Source organism: Microtus oregoni, unplaced genomic scaffold (genome assembly GCF_018167655.1).
Source record: "Microtus oregoni isolate MIOR12 unplaced genomic scaffold, Mior012 000006F_ref0000085, whole genome shotgun sequence".
NCBI classification, from domain to species: domain Eukaryota; kingdom Metazoa; phylum Chordata; class Mammalia; order Rodentia; family Cricetidae; genus Microtus; species Microtus oregoni.
In genome coordinates this window covers 45,404,111-45,426,037 of record NW_024543065.1, presented here as the reverse complement: position 1 = coordinate 45,426,037, position 21,927 = coordinate 45,404,111, and the positions used below count along the sequence as shown (strand labels likewise).

The following is a 21,927-nucleotide window of genomic DNA, read 5'->3' as shown; positions in this document are numbered from 1 at the left end:
AAACAATAAATACACATAGCAATGATAGAATATTCAGAACATCAAGGGAAAAAATCAAGTAACATACAAAGACAGACATATAAGAACAACTGTTTCTTTTTTATTGATTTTATTGAGCTTTACATTTTTCTCTTCTCCCCTCCCCACCTCTTCTCTCTCCTTCAAGCCTCTCCCAAGGTCCCCGTGCTCCCAATTTACTCAGAAGATCTTGTCTTTTTTAACTTCCCATGTAGATTAGATTTATGTATGTCTCTCTTAGGGTCTTCATTGTTGAAATGATAACTTTTAATTCAGTACTTTTATGGGACTCTTGAATGTTGAAATGAGTGGGTCTCTGTTCTCATGCCTTCTCTTGAGGTCCTTTCTTTCAGCTGGCTATTCTTTTCCAATTTTGATATGATGGCTTTATTTTACCTTGTTATATTTTATGTCATTGTGTTTTGCAGTTGTCTATTAGAAACCTGTTATTTTGTATTGAGAAGCGTAAAGGGAGTGGATCTGGCTGAGAAAGGAGGTGGGGAGACACTGGAAGGATAAAGGGAGAGGAAACTATATTCAGATTATATAGTATGTGAAAACAATTTGTGTTTAATAAAAGGTGAAAATACTATCAAAAAAAATTCAAGAACACCTCAAACAAATCAATTATTTTAAATTTATTTGGGTATGAAGTGAAAAATATGAATCGCGAATTTGATCCAACATGGCAAAAGGAGCTGCCCATCTTCCCAGACTTTGTTCAGGACTGTTGCTACAAGGTTAACAACAGACAGGTAGTGTTTTTCCTGACAAGCAAGGTGTCTTGTAAAGTATTACTGAAGAAGACGTATGGTCCCACTGCAGGTTAAATCAGCTGTCATGGGACAAGAGCCACCTGAAGCACAAGTTTACTGCTACCCGTGGTTTCAGCTTGCCTTGCAATATCAACAAGGTGTCTATGCAGCAACCAAGTAGTAAAGAATCCATGATAGGATGAAAGCCACAAAAAGCATCTCTATCTGCAGCTAGAGTACTAGCTTATTTTCACATCATCTGGGCAAATGAAAAGCATCACTCTCTGAATGTTGAAGACTACAATGGGCCAAACACAATCTGAACAGCTTATATAGGTTACTAATTCCACCAGCTGACCGAGCTCCCATGCTCACTTTGGTTAATCTTAGAAAAACACGGTGCTACCTACTTAACTTTCTTTATTGATTTCTTAGGGTGATAATTGAGTGTGACATTTGATAATGGAAACACCTATATTTTATATAGTTTTAATGAAATTAGAGGACTTTTTTCTTAACCAGGCCAAACTGAATCTGAACACAATGGAGTAATGACTCTTAAGAACAAAGGGTCCAAAAGAGGGAAAAGATAGAGCAGTGAGGTGAGTGACATTCACTAGCCACAAATTCTGCTTATACCAAAGACCAATGCAGCTTCGCAAGATGGTGGAGAGAGTATAAAAAGCCAGAAAGGTAGAAACTAGGACAAGGATATTCTGGGTAGCCCTGGACTCAGGGAAGCTTCTCCTGGAATGATAAGAACTGCAGATGTGCTGAACCCTCTGCTTGTGTCTGTACAGAAAAACGATTATGGAGGCACTGGACCAGGCAATGAGCAGAGAAAAGAAGAATTCAGGGCACATTGCCAATATTGCATAGAGTGAATCACTGATTTCATCATGCCCTGCAACAGAGCAGTACCCAAATTCTCGTTTTCCCGTCACATTATTTTTATTCATTTTCATAAATGGGTACATAAAAAAAATGAAATTTATCAGCATATACATGACCCAGAGGAGGGCAATGTAGCAGCCAATATTCTTAGCAACTTTGACTTTATGGTTCTTCCAACAAGATTTTCTGGGACTGATGGTCATGGCCTGGAAAACACTCAATAGGCAGGTTATACAAACGGACAAACTTCGACTAAATCCTTGAATGTACAATAGGAGAACGCATCCAACATCATTCAAGAACTGCTTCAGTCCCCAAACTGCTATTGTTTGGGGCACTCCTGAAGACAGAATGATCAAGGAATTGGCTGCCATTAGGTTCATGAGAATCAAATCTGTGGGCTTCAATGTGCATTCTTTATAGTAACGTATTATATAGTATAACATAAGATAAAAGTTTCCCATAATTCCGGTGATAATTTGTAATAAGAAAATGATTCTTATTGCCAGATTCCAGGAGTCCATTCTGTGATTCAGCACAATTTCCTTTAAAATATGACCACACTATTTCTCAGGTCAAATGAAAAATTACAAGTTATTGCAGCCTGGAGGAAAAGAAGACACCATTAATCCATGGAGCTGCAGGGAGGCTTAAACGAAGGGTTCTTTAAACTAAGGATTTCAAGACCAGCTTCGACCACATAAAGAGACCTCATCCAAATATTCGACAGGAGTACTGACTTTCATGTATGTTACTGTCTGAGTTCTCAATACCTCAGAATAAGCACACTAATGGAAGTGGAACAATAAAGTTTCCCAGAAAATGGATCATTCAGGATAATGGGATGTTGACCTCTATAAACAAGGTGGTATAAACAAACATAAAGTCTTTTAGAATATACTCTTATTTGCTAGTCAGTTCACAAAATAATCAACTTCAATAACAACCCCAAAATTTAAATAAATCACTTAATTTACCAACATAATATTCTTATTTATGATTTGGAGGTTTAACATAATGCACCAGGATCTCATTCACTTCCCTCTCTCCCCATGTCCATCCCACTTCCTTGTGACTGCCCCCAAAGAAAAGAGAAAACATATACAAAGTCTATACTGTGTCGCCTATCACATTCACTGAAGCATTTTCAGGTTTCTTTAATAAAGCATTTTCTTTTTAAATAGATTTATTTATTTTTACTTATTTTCCATCCAGGTTGCAGGTTTTTTTCCACCTCCCGAATTGATCCTCCTCCATTTCTGTTTAAGAAAGGGCAGATCTCAAATGAGTATCAACAAAAAATGACCTAGCAATTGCAGTAAGTCCAAGCACCTCTTCATGTATTAAGGCTGGGCAAACTGATATGTATATCTCTTATATAAACAAAGAATAGTAATGAGAAGTGTATGCCACTCAGAGTATATCCATAGTGTTGTAGAAGGGTAAAGTGTCCTGTATCTTTTCTCAGCTGAATCCATCTTTATACTAACCTGAAATTGACTGTCCCTTTCTACCCACTCCATGAAAAATCCCCGGGGTAAGGCCTAACTCTGTTCTAGACAGTGAGGACTAAAGTGCCCCAGCTAACAGCAGTATTTTTAGATCTGTGAAATTGTTTGTTTGCTTTGCTTTCCCTTGCAAATTGACAGTCAGGATGTTGATTTTCTGAATTCTCTGTCTTTACAAGCTCCACGTAAAATGTATTCCAAGGTGTTCTGTAAGAAGTGTTTCTCTCCAGGCAGCCACAAGCCTTCTAAATACAGATTCTGAATATGAATTTTGGTCAGGTTTGGTGGTCTTTGGATCTTTATCCCACAACAGTCTTAGATAAGAAAATTAACTAGGATGATGGTTCAAGTAACACTTGTCATCATAGTAAGCTATGATATAATTCATGAAAACTTGAATCTCATAGACACACCAACATTCATGTGTCTGCACATTCAAGTCAGGAATATTATGGAGAAGAGAACTTCCGGTGTGATGAAATCTTAGAGAATACACAACAAATAAAAATAGGCAAAATATGACTTTAGATATGTCAAGGATAAGGTCAGTATCTGATGAATGATAGCTACTTGGGGAAAATGTTCCATGCATCTATTGAAATTGTGTCTGGGATAATCATGGACCACTCAGAAGTCTAGAGTGGAAATGACAGGAAAGATATGGGTAAGACAGTCCATCTTTGTAGTGAAGTTTGAAAAAACTCTCTGGACACCACTTTGTATTATTTAAGAGAAAGTCTCAGCAAACCATTCTTTCTTAATAAGAATATTTTAATACAATCTTTTCTCATTTTACATAGCTATCCCTGTTTCCACTCCCTTCCCTCCTCCTGCATCCTTCACTTTCCCCTGACCCTACCTCCCCATCCACTCCTCAGAAAGGGTAAGGCTTCCCATGGGCAGTCAACAAAGTTTGATACTTCACTTCAAGGCAAGATAATGAGAGGGAGGAATGATATTATGACCAAAGGGGTCAAGACAATCATAGTGATACCCACAGAAACAGCTAACCTAAGCTATTGAGAGCTCACTGACTCTGTACTGATGGTACAACCAAATTTGGTCCACTGAACGTGGGGACAGCTATGAGGCATGGACAGTCTGTAGGGCCATTGGCAATGGAACCAGGATTTATCCCTACTGCTTGAACTGGTATCTATGAGCACATTTCTTTTGGAGGGATACCTTGTTCAGCCTAGATATAGGGGGAGAACCTTGGTCTTGCCTTGAAGTGAACTGTCAAACCATTCTTCAATTGGGTGAGGATTACTTGTAGAAGCAGACAGTAGCAGCTGCCTGAACCCTGCAGCCTCAGGAAGGGAAGTGTTGTCCCTCACTTTCATGAACGTGTAGGGACATTCAAGCTAGACAATCTAATATTAGAGGAGAATTCACAGTGAATCTGGGATCTGAAGGGGTTTAAACAGAGTAGAAAGATAAGAGAAATTAGAAACTACCAAGTGTAATCTACACTTGCCTATGCACTGGCACCCTAGGGAATACCTATAGTCAAAAGTAGAAACTACTGTCTTAAGTGATGTAATACAGGTAACAGGACAATTTTTGCAGTTCCAAGTGGCATTTCATAGATTATAATCTTTAGAAATGTGTATTTATGTGGGAGTAAGTGAGGGTAGAGTCCAAGAGACTTGAAAGTATCTCATAATAATATCACAGAGTAGGGTGGGGAGGGTAAAACAATACATGTATTTTGAAAGTGCGAGAAAAAATAATATATACAGGAGAATATAAGCGGGGATGAGGGGAAATAAATGGGAAAAGGGGAGGGTTTGAGCTCATCAAAGCCATAAGTATGAAAATGCCTTTAGGAAACTTGATATGTTATCAGCTAATAAAACTTAAAAAAATAAACAAATGAAACAAATTAAAAATTATAGTAATGTATAGAAATAAAATGTTGAAAATACCAAATTTGGACATGCTTGCAGAAAAATCATGAATCTCATACCCTAAAACCTTCTGTGAATATCACTACAAGCATGTTAATAAGGTTGCCTCTGTTTAAGTAAAAGAAACATAAACCTATGAAGCAATTGCCATATACTGTTTTCATTTTTAACATTCTATTTAGTATTTAACTATTCTGAGAAGGAACAATTTGTTTAATTACAACTGAATTTGTGTTATAAAAGGTGGTTTTTTATTATCTAGTAATTAATTAAAGAGATAGTAATTCTATCTCTTTAATCTTTGAAATAAAATTATAATTGTATTATTGTGCCTTTCTTCCCTCCTACCACTTTCAAGTAGCCACACAAACATTTTCTCTCAAATTCATGTATGCAAGCCTCTATGTATTTACATATAAAATCTGCTCAGTCAGCATGATGTTACTTATATGTACTTGATTTCAATGTTGACTATTTCATGCTAGATAATTAACTACCGTCCATTATTTCCTATTCAGAGCAATTTCTTTCATGGTTTTTTATCTCTAATTCTTTTAGAAAAAAATTTTCTTTTTCACAAAAGAGGTAGACCTTTAAAAAACACAGCTAATAAAGAGGCAACAAGGGAAAAAACACACCTTATCAAAAAAACAGAGCACAACTTACTATGGATTGCCAAGCCACACTTGAATACCCTCAACGCACCCCAACACTCAAGGCTCAAGAAATATCGTACCATGGTAGAGGATGTAGAAACATTGTAGGAGTCAGAGGAATATATATCTGCTGTGAGATTGCGTCTCCTAAAACCGGTGGGGAAACTACACACATGAAGTCTCAAAATTGTTGTCTATAAAAATCTGAACAATGGCACCAGCAGACATGCTAACAGGGAAGGGGAAAATACCTTCTAAGCGCTAGAAATGGCACTGTTAAGAATAATCATACGAATGAATTTAGTTTTTATAACATCCAATAGCAATCATGGGAGTATTGACTTGCAGACTACTTAAACATGTCTAATGGCAGTACATCATCAATTAACTGATATGCAAAAATAGAATTCTACATACCAATTTTGGCGGTAGGCTATTTCATGGCATCTCAGCCATGGGGAAGAGGATGGGCTGCTGCTGGCCAGCAGGACAAGAATGCATCAATGTCACCATGCACTAGAGACAATGTAGCCAAAATGACCAATGTGAACCTTGACCATTCCCCAGTGTAAAGGAAGTGTGTAGAGAGTTTGCTGTGCTGGAGAACTCCACCCATGGCCCAGAACCTGAAGGAACAAGAGGAAGAGATTTATTTGGCATCAAATATTGAACATAACTATGTAGACCAGTATCCTATGCAGGTGGCTAAGCAATGCCAAGAGGAAGGTCTAACAACCCAAACTCAGTGCCAGAAATGCTACAAAGATCTTCAACAAAAAGTTTGAGAAAGTACTCAGGAAATCAGGAGAAATAGGCCATTGAGTTTGAGGTGAGGCACTTAGCAGCAAACAAATGAAGACCTAGTACAACTTTTACAGACAAAATGCAGGATGGAGTTACAGGAAGAGGAAAGGAAGAAGCACATTCCAGAGTTCTCAGGAGCCAGTTCCAACAGAGAAGATAGAGAAATGGAACCCATGATGTAAAAAGTGATGATGTGAAGAAATAAGTGATGATGTCTCTACACCAGCAAGACTGACCCACAGGGATCAGGAATGATATCACACTGAAATTGCCCAGAAGTTAGACCAGGATAATAAAGATAGACTTTATTATCCTGGTGCTACCCACAGTTATCCTCAGTAGAAAACTTATATTACAGTAAGAACCAACAGAGGCTGGCATAAAGTTAGGAACATTGCTATCTTTCTCAGTCATCCCTTAACTATAAAGTAATTCATGCTACTTCTCTGTCTCTTTCATGGATCTGTTTCCATCCCAAATTCCATTTATCAGACATGAGTACTTACACAGGTCTGTTCATTGACTCTGCAGCATACTTTGAAATAAAATCTTCTTACCTGGACTCTTACCTCTTCAGTTTGCTGGGATCAGTGTACAGACCCTGACCTCATTATAATCTGCTCTGTGAGAGAGGAAGGGAAGTCAAACCTGAGATAAAGGTTTGAGACTCTGTGACCTCACCTCCCTTCAGAATGACAATTTTCATGTCATCTGCCCTGGCAATGACAGTGTGGCATTGGGAGACAAAATAATTTATGAAACTTTTTCCAGTTGCTAATTAAAAAAGACACTCAGAGTTTCTCATGTATATCTCCAATGACACAAAGTGTTTTAAAGAGCAGGTAAAGTTTAATAATCCCTGAAGCATGACTGGGTCTCCAGTGGAAGGTGCTAGAAACTTCAAGGTCAGATTCAGGACAAATTGCAGAAGTCTCTATCCCACATTGGGTACAAGAGTCTCTAACTGCTGCCCATGCAAATAAACTTGCTTCATTTAAAAAGATTTAGATTATTTTTTACTTAATATATCTTTGAATATTTCATATAAGCATATGTCTTTTAGTCACCTCTACCCCCAATTATCACCTTTTCAAGTCTTTTCTTTTCCATCCACCACAATTACCTCCAAATTTCACGTGTTTATAAAAACAAAATAAAGAAAAACAACCACCTTGCATACTTATTGATGCTCTTTATGCCTAGCACAGGATATCTGATATGGGACTTACCTCTGTATGCTGGGATTACCAATAATGAATAAAGAAACTGCTTTGGACCTATAGCAGGGCAGAACTTAGGTATGTGGGGAAGATGGAACTGAATGCTGGGGGAAAAAAAGGGCAGAGTCAGAGAGAAGCCATGGAGCTGCTGGAGACAGATGCTGGGAACTTTACTCAGTAAGGCACAGTCATGTGGCAATATACAGATTAATAGAAATGTGTTAAATTAATATGAGTTAGCCAATAAGAAGCTCGAGCTAATGGGCCAGCAGTGATTTAATTAATACAGTTTCTATGTGATTATTTCAGGTCTAAGTGACCAGGCAGCTGGAAACCAACAAGCAACCTCGATACTACAGATATTTGTGAAAGCATGGCTATCATTACAAAGTTCAAATCCTTAAAGTTCTCTGACACATCTCCTAGAAGTCATCAGCTGTCACAACTCTGCTGTTAGACAATAGTCTTGTACCCTGTAAAGATTTGTTATTTGTATTGGTTTAATAAAATGCTGATTGGCCAGTAGCCAGGCAGGAAGTTTAAGTGGGGTGACCAGAGCAGAAGAATTCTGGGAAGAGAAAAGGCTCAGTCTGCAGTTCTTATTCAGGCAAGAGGAAGCAAGATGAGAGTGTCTCACCAAGCCACGTGGCTAACTGAGACAAAAATTATGGGTTAATTTAAGATGTAAGAGTTAATAAGAAGCCTGTGCTAAAAGGGCAATCAGTTTATAAATAATGTAAGCCTCTGAGTGTTTCTTTGGGACTGAATGGCTATGGGACTGGGCAAAAAAGAAACCTCTGTCAGCATAGTTCTTTATCTATGAGTTGGGAATCCTGACTTCCTTCAATCTTCTAGATGTTTTTCTAATTGATAGTTTGTAAGTTTTGTTCATGCTGCCATAACAAGTGAATTCGCAAGTGCAAGTGCACAGTTCTGACTATACAAAACATGTCCTTTAGAATCATATAATACCAGGATGATTCTAACACTCTTTCTGCCTCTTTGATGATGATCTTTAATTCATGGGAGGAAGAGTTGTGATATAAATGTCCTATTTTTATTTTTTTTATTTTTTAAGATTATTTTATTTTCTTTTTTATTAAAAATTTCTACCTCCTCCCCTCCTCCCATTTCCCTCCCCCTTCTGCCTACCCCTTCCCTCTCCCTCTCCAGTCCAAAGAGCATTCAGGGTTCCCTGCCCTGAGAAAAGTCCAAAGTCCCCCTCCATCCAGATCTAGGAAAGTGAGCATCCAAACAGACTCAGCTCCTACAAAGCCAGTACATGCAGTAGAATCAAAACCCAGTGCCATTGTCCTTGGCTTCTCAGTCAGCCCTCATTGACCACCATGTTCAGAGAGTCCGGTTTGATCACATGCTCCATCAGTCCCAGTCCAGCTGGCCTTGGTGAGCTTCCATTAGATCAGCCCCACCATCTCAGAGGGTGGGCACACCCCTCGCGGTCCTGATTTCCCTGCTCATGTTCTCCTTCCTTCTGCTCCTCATTTGGACCTTGGGAGCCCAGTCCAGTGCTCCAATGTGGGTCTCTGTCTCTATCTCTATCCATTGCCAGGTGAAGGTTCTATGGTGATATGCAAGATATTCATCAGTTTGGCTATAGGATAGGGCCATTTCAGGCTCCCTCTCCTCAGCTGTCCAAGGAACTAGCTGGGGACATCTCCTTGGACACCTGAGAACCCCTCTAGAGTTAAATCTCTTGCCAACCCTAAAATGGCTCCCTTAATTAAGATATATACTTCCCTGCTCCCATATCCACCCTTCCTCCATCCCAACCATCCCATTCTCCCAAGCTCTCCCCATCCTCCCCTTCTCACTTTTTCCTCCCCATCTCCCCTTACCTCTTCCCCTGAATGAGGGCATATGGTATTTATCTTTCCAAATCTAGGTAACCTCACTCAATATTATGTTTTTTTTTAAGATCAGTCCCTTTGCCTCTAAATCTCTAGATGTCATTATTTTTTTTTTCTGCTGTGTAGTTCTCCACTGTATAAATGTACCACATTTTACTTATCCATTCTTTGATCAAGGGGCATTTAGGTTGTTTCCAGGTTCTGGCTATGACAAACAATGCTATAAACATATTTGAGCACATATCCTTGTGGTATGATTGAGCATCCTTTGGATATATACACAAAAGTGGTATTGCTGGGTCTTAAGAAAGGTTGTTTCCTAATTTTCTGAGAAACCACCATACTGATATCCAAAGGGGCTATACCAGCTTATTGCTGGGTCTTAAGGAAGGCTGTTTCCTAATTTTCTGAGAAATCACCATACTGATATCCAAAAGGGCTATACCAGCTTGCACTCACACCAGCAATGCAGGGATGTTCCCTTTACCCCACATTCTCTCCAGCATAAGTTGTCATCAGTGTTTTTGATCTTGGCCATTCTTACAGGTGAAATATGGAATCTCGAAGTTGTTTTTATTTGTATTTCTCTGAAGGCTAAAAATATTGGACATTTCCTTAAGTGTCTTTCAGCCATTTTAGATTCCTCTGTTGAAAGTTCTCTGCTTATGTCCACACTCCATTTTTTGTTGGATTATTTGTTGTTTTCATGATAAATTTCTTGAGTTCTTTGTGTATTTTAGAGATCCGTTTTCTGTCTGCTGTGGTGAAGACCTTTTCCCATTCAGTAAGCTGCTATCTTGTCTTTTTGACCATGTCCTTTGCTTTACAGAAGTTTTTCAGTTTCAGGAGGTCCCATTTACTAATTGTTTCTCTCGGTGTCCATGCTGCTGGGGGTATATTTAGGAAGTGGTCTCATGTGCCAATGTGTTCAAGTGTATTTCCCACTTTTTCTCCTATGAGGTTCAGTGTGGTTGACTTTAAGTTGAGGTCTTTGACCATTTGGACTTGAATTTTGTGCATGGTGATAGATATGGATCTATTTTCTTTCTTCTATATGTTGATATCCAGTTATGCCAGCACCATTTGTTAAATACTTTTTCCATTATCTATTTTTGCTTCTTTGTCAAAAAAATCAGGTGTTTGTAGGTGTGTGGATTAGTATCTGGGTCTTTGATTTGATTCCATTAGCCCTGCCGTCTGTTCTTATGCCAATACCAGGCTGTTTTCAGTACTGTAGCTCTGTAGTAGATTTTGAAGTCAGGGATGGTGAGGCCTCAAGAAGTTCCTTCACCGTACAGGATTGTTGTGGCTATTCTGGGCTTTTACTTTTCCATATGAAGTTGAATACTGTTCTTTTGAGGTCTGTGAAGAATCTTGCTGATATTTTTGATGGGCATTTTATTCAATGTGTAGATTGCTTTGGGTAAGATTGCTATTTTTTACTATGTTAATTCTACCTAACCAAGAGCATAGAAGATCTTTCCATTTATTTTTGCCTTCTTCAATTTCTTTCTTCAGAGACTTAAAGTTCTTGTCATACAGGTCTTCCACTTGTACACATAATCATTTACAGCAATATTACATGGTAAATCATAAAAATATCCTCTTCTGCCTCAACTCTCAGAGCACATGCTAAGATCCTACATTACATTAGTGCTATTTCAAGTTCCAAATTAACGTTATATAACTTACATAAGGCCCATTAATATAACAGCTTAACACTTTTGTTCAGAGCACTATATGAGAAAAACTACATTCACACTGATAAAAGACCAGGAGTTTTTACAATCACTGGATCTGCTATCAGTTACCTATAAAGACAGCTGACTCGAGATTAACAAAGTTAAAATCCACCACCAACCCATCTGAAAAGTGGCAACTGAACTCTCAATTTCTGTGGAAAACAAGTATCCTGTTGTCTAACTTGGGGGTGGGGGAGGAAGTAGGGTTCAATCTTCACCATATTTAGCTTCATTTACAATTTAAAACACGTGTAACACTCACCATACATAAAAATAATGCAAGAAAAACAATTTATCAAGAGAAAATAAACACTTTAACAGAGAAAACAAATACAAATGCACAGAGCTCATGTTTAGCCAGTCGTCCAGAAGGCCAGGCAGAGCCAAGCATTTCCAAGAGTTGCCACCAGGTGGCAGTTAACTTGTGGCAGAGAAGTCTTTCTAGGGTTCAGTTAAACAAGCATCCAATTTGTCAAACTTGTCTTCCACTTGGCGGTCTACATGTCTGACTTTGGTGCATGTGCCAGCATATATATCAAAGTTATCTTGTGAACTTGTCTGTCACTCAGAGCTGCTTTCTGTGAATTCTCTCTCCATTTCTCCAAAATCTCCATACTGCCATTTCTTGCAAAGGGTTTCCTTCTTCATTAGGACGATTCCAAAAATGCAGAGCCACCTTCCAGAGTTTGATCTGCTGGTCCATGACCGCCGACTATACTTCCTAAATTTGTTGGGGGTCGTGGGATGCATTCCAGGTTGTTAAGGTGTCTGAGGACCTCTTTAATATATCAATCATTGGCAATAGTGTTCTTCCCATAGTTGATCTGCCTCTGTCTTCCCATCAAGGCACCTTCATCTGTTTCCACATCAGCTGGCACTGAAGACAGAGACTCCTTTGAATCTGAGCTTCCTGATGATAATTTTTCTCTCTCTTTTAAAATCATTTTTTGAGTACTTTTCTCTTGTATCTTGCAATCTGTTTGTTAACTCTGGTCCTCACTTCATCTTCTACATCTGCTCTTGCCCAATCAGATCACCTAGAACAGGGCTTAGGACCTTCACGAGTTGTAAAGCTTTCAGGTCAATGGTCTGCAATCTGGTGCTGACTTTTCTAGGAGTCCTCTGGCTTCCAGTCCCTCCCTTCTGCTCTGTGCTTCTGTCCCATGTTCCATCTCATAGGGGACACAGGAGTGGGCTTCTAGGTCTGCAGGCCATGGCAGCAGAGGGCTGAAGAGTGGTTCAGCCCCAAAGACCTGCCCTGGCGACAGCGCTGACAAGGTTTGAGCTAGCCTTGCCCAACTGCCCTTAAGTGTGCAGCAGCCTAGCCCCTCAGTAACTACCTTGCACAGTCTTGGAAGAAACTATCAGGCTGTTCACCTGTAGGGGAGATCTTCCAGGCTCACTGTGCCCTGCTGGCAGACCCGGTTCCAACCTAGGCCTCGAAACTGGAGGCAGTAGCCAAACTCCAAGGCCTGATGCAGCTGCTCAGAAGAGCAGGAAAAATGCCTTAGCCTGACTAAAGTAAAAAGAAGCTGGCAGCCCCCAATGGCCTTCCAGGAGGCTGATGCTGTGGCTGACGGATCTCTGATTGTTTCTGTCCTTATTTTTCACCAAATGTACTTCTATTCAAAAAGTCTTTTCCTACACCTATGTTATGGAGGTCCTGCCTATGTTTTCTTTGAGCCTTTTTTAGTATTTTCGGTTTTGTGTTTGGGTCTTTGTCTATTCGGAGTTAGTTTTGTGGAAACTGATAGATGAAGTTGTTATTTTATTCTTCTGCATGTGGAAATTCAATTTTCCAAGCAGTATTTCTTGACAATGTTTACTTCTGTCCACTGTATGTTTTGGCACAATGTTTAATATGAAATGGCTGGAGTTACACGTCCTCAAGTTTGGATCTTCAATTTTGTCCCATTGGTCTGCATGGTCATTTTTTATGCCAATACCATACTATTTTAATTGTCTCTGTAATGCTTCTTAAGATCTGGAATGGTAATCCCTCCAGCATTGTTATTTCTGCTCAGAATTGTTTTTTTCTATCTAGGTGTGCTGTGGTTCCACATGAATTTTAGTTGTTTTTTCATGAAGAAAGAGAACGGAGTTTTCATTAGGATTTTGTTGAATATGTGAATAGTATTTTGTAAAATGGACAGATCACAGTGAAGGGCATACAGATTCTGTACATCTGGGCAGTCATTCATTGTTTCCCAGATAGGGATATGTGAGCAGAGCATGTTAGATCTTCTTTATGTTAGTATATTGATTATGCAAAACAATGAGTCTCATCAGGTATGTGCCCTCCAAAGGACAGGCTCAGATATTAGATCACATAACTCTAAATCCAGAATTTCAATATCTGGAGGATAACTAGGCATATTGACAGATGTTAGTGTCTAGAACAGGTCAAGCATGGACTGGGATTCAGAGCAAATGGCATTTGTGTCACATACTCTCTGAGGCCTGGTCTTGTGAGTACATTCGACAATAGACAAATACCTATGGTCAGAAAAGGGTTTAGTGGCTTAAAGGGTCATTGTGATTGAATTGTCTATATCTTCCATATTTCTACCACTATGACTTTCTGAAATCCACTATACCTTATCATACCTCACTAGTCTCTATTGAATCCCTTTTCTACCCTGAAAACTCTTTGAGAAGCTCTATTGTTCTGTTGGCTCACACTCCTTACCGGTGACTTTCCTAGCCTTTAGTCCATTGCCAAACTTCTATACCTTCCATCATCTTGCATTGTGCCTCCTCTCAATTCAAATATATTTGTAACATGAGGGCCTGCTTGTTGAGGTTTCTGTCCTGCCCAGTTCCCACAGTCTTAATATCCCAAAGAATCACACAGAAGGTCTACATAAGTTATAAACTGATTGGCTCACTAGCTCAGGCTTCTTATTAGCTCTTATAACTCATATTAACCCATTGTTCTTATCTATGTTAGCCACATGGCTCGGTACCGTTTTTGGTGCGACAGGTCACATCCTGCTTCTACAGTGTCTCAGAAAGAGCTTCCTTCTTCCCAGAATACTCCTGTTCTTATTGCCCTGCCTCTACTTCCTGTCTGGTTGTCACACCTATACATCCTGCCTGGCTACTGGCCAATCAGCATTTATTTAAAACATAATTGACAGAGTACAGAATTGTCTGGCACCATATATTAGACTAATCTCTATGTCCTCTGTATTCCACTCAAAATGATTTCCTGCCCAAGTTTAGGCATTTTCAGTTCCCCTGTGACACTAGTACATACCCATTCATATATAGAATCTGAGTCATTATGGGAGCAATTTTTTCTTCTTTTTATTTATACTCTGTACCTTTCACATCCTTCTCCATTTCCTTCATTTCCCAGTACCTTTATATCCATACTCTGCCCTTGCAACCAATCCCTCCAACTACAATAAAATAAAATTTAAGAGAACAAATATTAAAAATAAGAAGGGTAACATCAGTTTCATCTTGGAAACTATAGTGTGACACAATGAGTCATGCAGGAAACACTTTTATCCATTTACCCTTACTTGCAAGTGCTCATTGAAGAGACTCAGTGGTCTGGTTCTAGTCCTCTGGGACTCTAGTCTTGATTATCCTGCTGTTACCCTGAGTTGTGGAAATCATGAAGCTTTGGGTCTGATGTTCCCTTCACCTGCTCCAGCAAATCATAGTTTGGGTGGACGCTGGGGTAAGCCACCACATGACCCTGGATCTGGACTTGTGTAATTGCAGGGTTGGTTAGACTATCAGCTCTCCCTCTTCCTTACCAAAAGAGTGAGACCCTTGGGGCAATTTTCATCAACTCATGTCCTTTTCTACTCAGTTCCCATCATTTTATTGTGCTCATATTTCTTCCCTTCTCTTGTATATATCCTTTTCTGAAACTGTTCTATTTATTGATAAGGGTTAAATAAAATTGTATTCTACTTGAGATTTCAAAAATTTGTGGTTTTCAGATCATTCCTCAATTATGGTTCTATTTAGAAAAATTGTGTACACATTTGAATATTAAATATAAATGGAGATGAACAGTATTGGTGTGGCTCTTATTTGTAAGATTGTCTGGTCCTGTCTTCTGGATATATGTTTATATTATATAGCCTTTATTATGTTGTCAAATGATATATTCATTTCTAGGCATTCTATGCCATTTATGATGAAGACATGTTGGATTTTGTTAAAAATACTTTTTGACATCTAGACTTCAAAATGGGTTGTCTCCATGTAGTCTATCTATTCAGAGATCAGGAAATCCCATGGAATAGGAGACAGAAAGAGTATTACAAAGAGAGGGGTGAATAATACCAGGAAACAATGCCTCTAAGTCAACTGAGCAAAGACCTATGAACTAGCAGAGACTGAATCCAAAAGCACAGGCCTTCCACAGGTCTGCATCGAGTCCTCTGTATATTTAGTATATCATTCAATTTAATATTTTTTATTAAAATTTTTTATTAAAAATTTCAGCCTCCTCCCTTTCTCCCTTTTCCCTCCCCCTCCCCCCACTCCCTATGCTCCACTCCCCTCCCCCTCTCTTTCCAGTCCAAAGAGCAGTCAGGGTTCCCTGCCCTGTGGGAAGTCCAAGGTCCTCCCCCCTCCATCCTGGTCTAGGAAGGTGAGCATCCAAACCGTCTAGGCTCCCACAAAGCCAGTACATGCAGTAGAGTCAAAACTCAATACCATTGTCCTTGGCTTCTCAGCAGCCCTCATTGTCCACCATATCAGAGAGTCTGGTTTTATCCCATGCATTTTCAGTCCCAGTCCAGCTGGCCTTGGTGATCTTTCAATAGATCAGCCCCACCATCTCCCAGCAATACACTCTTAGTAATAGTCAGTTTAATATTTTTATAGAATTTCTGATATGTGGATTAGTAGGTCTTGGATTCTTGTGCCTTCTTCTGGACATATTTTCTTTTGTTGCCTTACCCTGTCCAACTTCCATGTGATAGCTTTATTTAATATTAGTATATGTTATTTTGTTATGGTTTATTATTATTTCTTAGAAGCCTGTCCTAATGTAATAATAAAAAGCAAGTAGGCCTGCATGGTAGGAGAGATAGGGAGGAACTAGGATGAGTAAGGGGAAGTGAAAACATAATCATGATACACTGTTTGAAAATAGGGTCTATTTTCAATAAAATGTTCAAAAAAGAATACGAATCAAAGGTCTTCTGGGATCTAATATGATAATTAAGTGATTTCTGTTTTTTAGTGCTTATGTGTGATGAATTATATTTACTGATGGTTATTTGTTGGCAATCCCTGCATCTTTGGATAAGTTGTAGTACCTTTTTGTTTCAAATTAAAATCACTATACTGTAATGAACTCACAAATAAAAGTATTAATGTGCAACAATGAAATAGCAACTCCAAATAACACTTGCACAGGCCAGAATTCTGCCCATTTCAATGAATTTCTCCACAGTTAGGATAGCCATGCTGAAGCGATAGAGCTTTGCTTAGGGTTTTACATTGTCACTAGCAATTACATACCTATGCCCTCATGCACCAGAAAAAAGGAAAACTATCATAGTAGAAAATAAAAAAATAGTTATTTTATTTTTATATATCCTCTTTCATAAATCATGGATACATTTACCTGCTCACTAACTAATGCTATGTTATTTGTCTCCTTTATAGATGCTATACAGTATAAATGAATACTCACATATTCATTTGCATATAAGCATGTAGACATTATAGGGTACAATCTTCATACAAAGAAGACAATGTGAACTTGTTTCATTATGACATTCTGTGACCTGGCAAAAATATCCCTTATAAGTGTATCAATTTTTCTACACATTTTGTGATTTCATCTTTCACTGTAGTCCATTTTTATATAAGGAAACACATTTAATTATCAATTTATATGTTTTGGATATGTAGGTGGGATCTATTTTGTTGCCTATAGTAAATAGATCAGAAATAAAAATGGATGGTGAAATACCTCTACGTTATGATAAGGAATTCTCTTGCTATAAACCCAGGAGTGAAATACCTAAGTCAAATAATACCTCCATTTTCTTTTGATAAACTCCAGGATTGATTTTCTATATGACTGTATTAAATTCTTTCAAACTCTTTTTATGAAGCAACCATTACACTGATGACAAACCAGATAAAGAACAACAATAGGAAATGAAGTTTTCAAGTCAATATCCTTGATGCTAAAATTTTCAATAAAATACTTGCAAACAATTCAGAATTACAACAAAGACACCATTTATTATTAATTAATTTTGTATTATGTGGAAGGTATTGAGCCTATTTGTTGTCTGGTGTTGTGAAAAGCTATAGCAGCTGTGGTGTGACCAAGTCCTCCTGAGAAACAAGTTTATTACCAGGAAGCATTTCATTTGTCCTAGAAGATAGAATGTAGACCACAGAGCTGTCTGTGAAACTACCAAGCAGCCAAGATCTCCCGACAGAATGAAATCCATAAGCAGCTCACTTTTATTGACATGTTTTTCTGGGTCCCTTGTACATCAGGTAGTCAAAGAAAAGACACTCCCAGCTACGAGAGTACAATGGACCTAAAAAAATATGAACAGTTCATGAAGGCTGTTGATTCAACCAGCTGACCAAACACCCAAAATCATTTCAGCTAATCTTAATAAGACAAGGTACTACTAACCCAAATGCCTCTATTGACCTTTTGAGTGTGAAAGGTGAACAAAGAACTGGATACCAAGTAAAACATATTGTTTTCATACTTAGAGTGAAATTCAATGATTTTTATTTCTTATCAGGACAAAACAGTGCCTGGACAAAATAGAATGATTCATGAGAACAAATGGTCCAAAAGATGGAAAACACAGAGAAGTCAGGGTACTAATATTCACCAGCCACCAGTTGTGACTATTTAAAAGAGCAATGGAGCCTCTTACCATGGAAGAGACAGTGTAAAAAGCCAAAAAGTTAGACAAAAGGATCAGAATGTTCTGGGTGACTCTGAACTCAGGGGAGTTTCTACTGGAACCGTGAGAGCTGCGGATGTGTTGAACCCTCTGCTTGTGTTTGTAGAGAATGATAATCATGGCACCACTGGACCAGGCCATGAGCACAGAAAGAAAGACTTCAGGGCAAACCACCAATGCTGCATAGAGTGAATCACCAATTTCATCCCCCCTTACAGTTGAGCAGTATCCAAAATCTCGTGTTTGTGACATATTTTTGCTGTTCCTGTTGAAAATTATGTATGAAAAATAGATGAAATTTATGAATATGTTCAGAATCCAGATGAGGGAAATGAGGCAGATGATGTACTTCTCAACTTTGACTTTATGATTCTTCCAGCAGGATTTCCTGGGGAAAATGGTCAAAGCCTGAAAGACACTTAGTAGGCAAGTGGTACCAATGGACACACTCCTACCACATCCCTGAATGTAAAATAGGAGCTTGCATCCAAAATCATTCAAAAATTGCTTAAATCCCCAAACTGCCATAGTTTGGGGCACTCCTGTAGAGAGAATAATCAAGACATTGGCTGCCATTATATTCATCAGAATCAAATCTGTGGGCTTTAATGTGTATTCTCTGAAGTAAAGGACTAGATAGTGGAAAATTAGAAAGAAATTTCCCAGAATTCCAGTTGCAGTTTGTGAAAAGATAATGATTATGATTGCCAGATTCCATAAATTCATTCTGTGACTTGGCACAATTTCCTTTAGAATATGGCCCCAATATTCTTCAGACCAAATTATTACTGACATATGTTTGCAGTCTGCAGTAGAGGAAGAAGCCTTTATTCCATGGGGCAACTGACAGAATGAAACAAAGAGTATTGTAACACTCATGGTCATGGCCAGCTCTGACCACTTAAAAAGTCCTCATCCTCAAGTTTGACAGGAGTAGTTACTTTCTATGTATATTACTGTGAGAATATACAATACAGTAAAACGTATATAATGATGAAGGAAAGACGTAAAACTTCAGAGAAAATGAACCATAGAGAAGGAGGTGATATTGGCCCATGAGTAACAATGAAAAGCATAATCCCATACAAACAAGTATAATGCAAGACTTCCAGAGTATATTATCTAGCAATGGTTTTAAAGAAAACAACTTTAATAATGTCCATGAAAATTAAATATGTCAGTGCTTCACAAATATCTTATCTAAAAATAAGAGATATGAAAAGAGAAATTTATAATGCCATTTATAAAAAAACCTATTGCCTTGTGACATGGAAAATGGTCTCTACCTTGTCTCATGTGGAGCCATTTTTAGTTTAACCTTAAACTAGTTCTCCCTTTGCTATTGTTTTCATGAAGACTCCCTTGGAAATGTACCCAACCCGGTTCTAGAGACTGGGAGTCAAAATGCCCCCAAATAACTGCATGATATTAGCTTCTTTTTAACTGTTTGACTGCTTTACTCTCCACTCATCCTTGCAAACTACCAAACAGTATATACTTGTTTTGGTATTATTCCCTTTAAAGCTCCCTGTAAAATAAATTTCTGACATCACTGTGAGAAATGTTTGTCTCCAATTAGTAACCAAGTCCACTTAAAGCAGACTCTCAATTTCAAGCTTCCTTATGCCAAGTCAACTTTGTGTCTTTACCCTGAAACAGTGGTATACAGGAAAAATATAAAAGCACTACTGCATTAGAATGATGGTTTAAGTGACAACTTATATCATGTTAAAGCACAACTTTATAAAAATCATACCACATAGACACAAACATGTGTGCACTCACATATCAGAGCTGTTAGAGAGAAAGGGATATCTGGTATGGTGAAATCTCATAGACTGAACAGCAGCACAAAGTAAGGCAAAAATGCTACCAGAAATGGCAAGAAGGACAGCATCTGATGAATGACAGCTTCTGAAGAATTATTTATGGTCTGTATTGAAACTGTATCTGGAATAATCATGCACCACTCCATAGTCTTAGAGTGAAAATGATAAGGAAAATGGCAGTGGGTTAGACAGCCCCTCAGTGCAGTGAAGTTAAGAGTAAACTGTCAACACACCATATACTATTCCAGCAAAATTAGATATCTGAAATCTTCTGAGGTAGGTGAGCTCCCTTTGAAGAAGTAGGCAGAAGTGACGGTGAATCAGAACCAGGCTGGACCATGCAGTCCCAGGAAAGTCACCTTTGCTCTACACAATCATCAACCATGCAATGACAGCTGAATAATCAATAACCAAGAACCTTGCAGCCTGTCATGCTAGTGAATGTCACAGAAGACTGTAAAACTGGTGACATCTACTCAAGTAGAATAATTAGAAAACTACACGCCAATACTCAAATCCTGAGATAACTTTTGTCTTGGTCCTGGTTTCTATTTCTGTGAAGACATACCATGAACACAACACCTCTTATAAAGGAAAACATTTAATAGGGGTTTGCTTACAGTTTCTGGGACTTAATTCAACATCATCAGCACATGACCAATTAATCAAATATACAAGAATAAAATTCTACGTACATGTGGAGTCTTGCAAATCTTACCATTGGTTTTTGTTATAACTACTAAGGTCCAAATGATGTTTCACTTGGAAAATTTCCATGAAACATATAGTTAAGAGTTTTAAGACCTTAGATAAGGAGTATAGTTCACAAACAAAATAAGAAAATAAGTGTGGTTTAAGCTTATTGTGCTGGCATACCAAAGAGTTACACAATAGCTCAAAATGGAGGACAAAAAAGGTTTATTTATTTGGGGATAAACTCACAGTGATGTTAGTGATCTGCACTCCTCTGTGTGCACAGGGAAATGGAACTGTTCAGCAGCAAAGAGTCCTATCCATGCTTTTTATCTGTATTTATAATACATGAGACCATGTCCAAAATGGGCTGGTAGCGTAAAGGCTATAGAATGAAGGAGTTCCCACAATACAACATTTCCCCCTTTTGTCTAAATAAAAGAGTTCTAAGCCTAATACAAAACTAGATACAATAAAAATAAATATCAACTATTTTTTCAGAGAAAAGAAGAGGCAAACACACACATAAAAATTAAAAATTACAACCAGCATGAATAGCATCAAACAAGAAATCTATTCTAAATGTTTCAATAGTTATCCTATCCTAAGGAGTCTAAATCTCAGTGGTAATAGGTTGCCTTGTTTGTCTCTTGTTGATTTGCATTCATTGGTCCAATATTGGCCTTTGCTGTATTTTCTACATATTCCATAAGACCTTCTGTTTTTGTCATTAATAGAAGAAACATTATTTCTAAGGATACCTTGTTTTCAATCCCTTCTCAGATGTCCAATTCTATGTTAATTAAAATATTTGGATTTTGATATCTCTTCATACCTTTGGAAATTGTTTCTCCTACCTACTCCTCAGTGTTATAGTCAAATAATACAACATTGACTGTGTGTAGGATCCATTCATCCATTGGTACTTATCTGACCTTTAAAGGACCAAGTATTTTTTTCTGTGTTGGCATTTTATTTTATTTTTTATTTTTTTATTGATTTTTATTGTGCTTTGTCTGATGTGGAATTAGTAAAGATCTTTTCAATTCTGCAGGCTGTCATTCTGTCTTGTTGACCATGTCCTTTGCCTTACAGAAGATTTTCAGT

At 38.1% G+C, this 21,927-nt stretch overlaps 2 protein-coding genes and 1 pseudogene across 2 annotated transcripts; all 3 read right to left on the bottom strand.

The window, feature by feature from the left end:
- Window positions 1-1,252: 1,252 nt before the first annotated feature.
- LOC121449867 (vomeronasal type-1 receptor 4-like) lies at window positions 1,253-2,200 on the bottom strand. Its single transcript, XM_041654532.1, has one exon. The coding sequence runs from the start codon at window positions 2,189-2,191 to the stop codon at window positions 1,253-1,255; it is 939 nt and encodes a 312-aa protein (XP_041510466.1). The 5' UTR covers window positions 2,192-2,200.
- Window positions 2,201-11,792: 9,592 nt separating this feature from the next.
- On the bottom strand, window positions 11,793-16,816 carry LOC121449866 (annotated as a pseudogene).
- Window positions 16,817-18,106: 1,290 nt separating this feature from the next.
- On the bottom strand, window positions 18,107-19,033 carry LOC121449865 (vomeronasal type-1 receptor 4-like). Its single transcript, XM_041654531.1, has one exon. It carries the CDS (start codon window positions 19,022-19,024, stop codon window positions 18,107-18,109), a length of 918 nt encoding a protein of 305 aa, XP_041510465.1. The 5' UTR covers window positions 19,025-19,033.
- Window positions 19,034-21,927: the final 2,894 nt, after the last annotated feature.

What these genes read in the sequence shown, in the direction of transcription:
- LOC121449867 (XM_041654532.1), bottom strand. Translation starts at nt 2,191, where the DNA reads ATGGACTCCTGGAATCTGGCAATAAGAATCATTTTCTTATTACAAATT.
- LOC121449865 (XM_041654531.1), bottom strand. Translation starts at nt 19,024, where the DNA reads ATGAATTTATGGAATCTGGCAATCATAATCATTATCTTTTCACAAACT.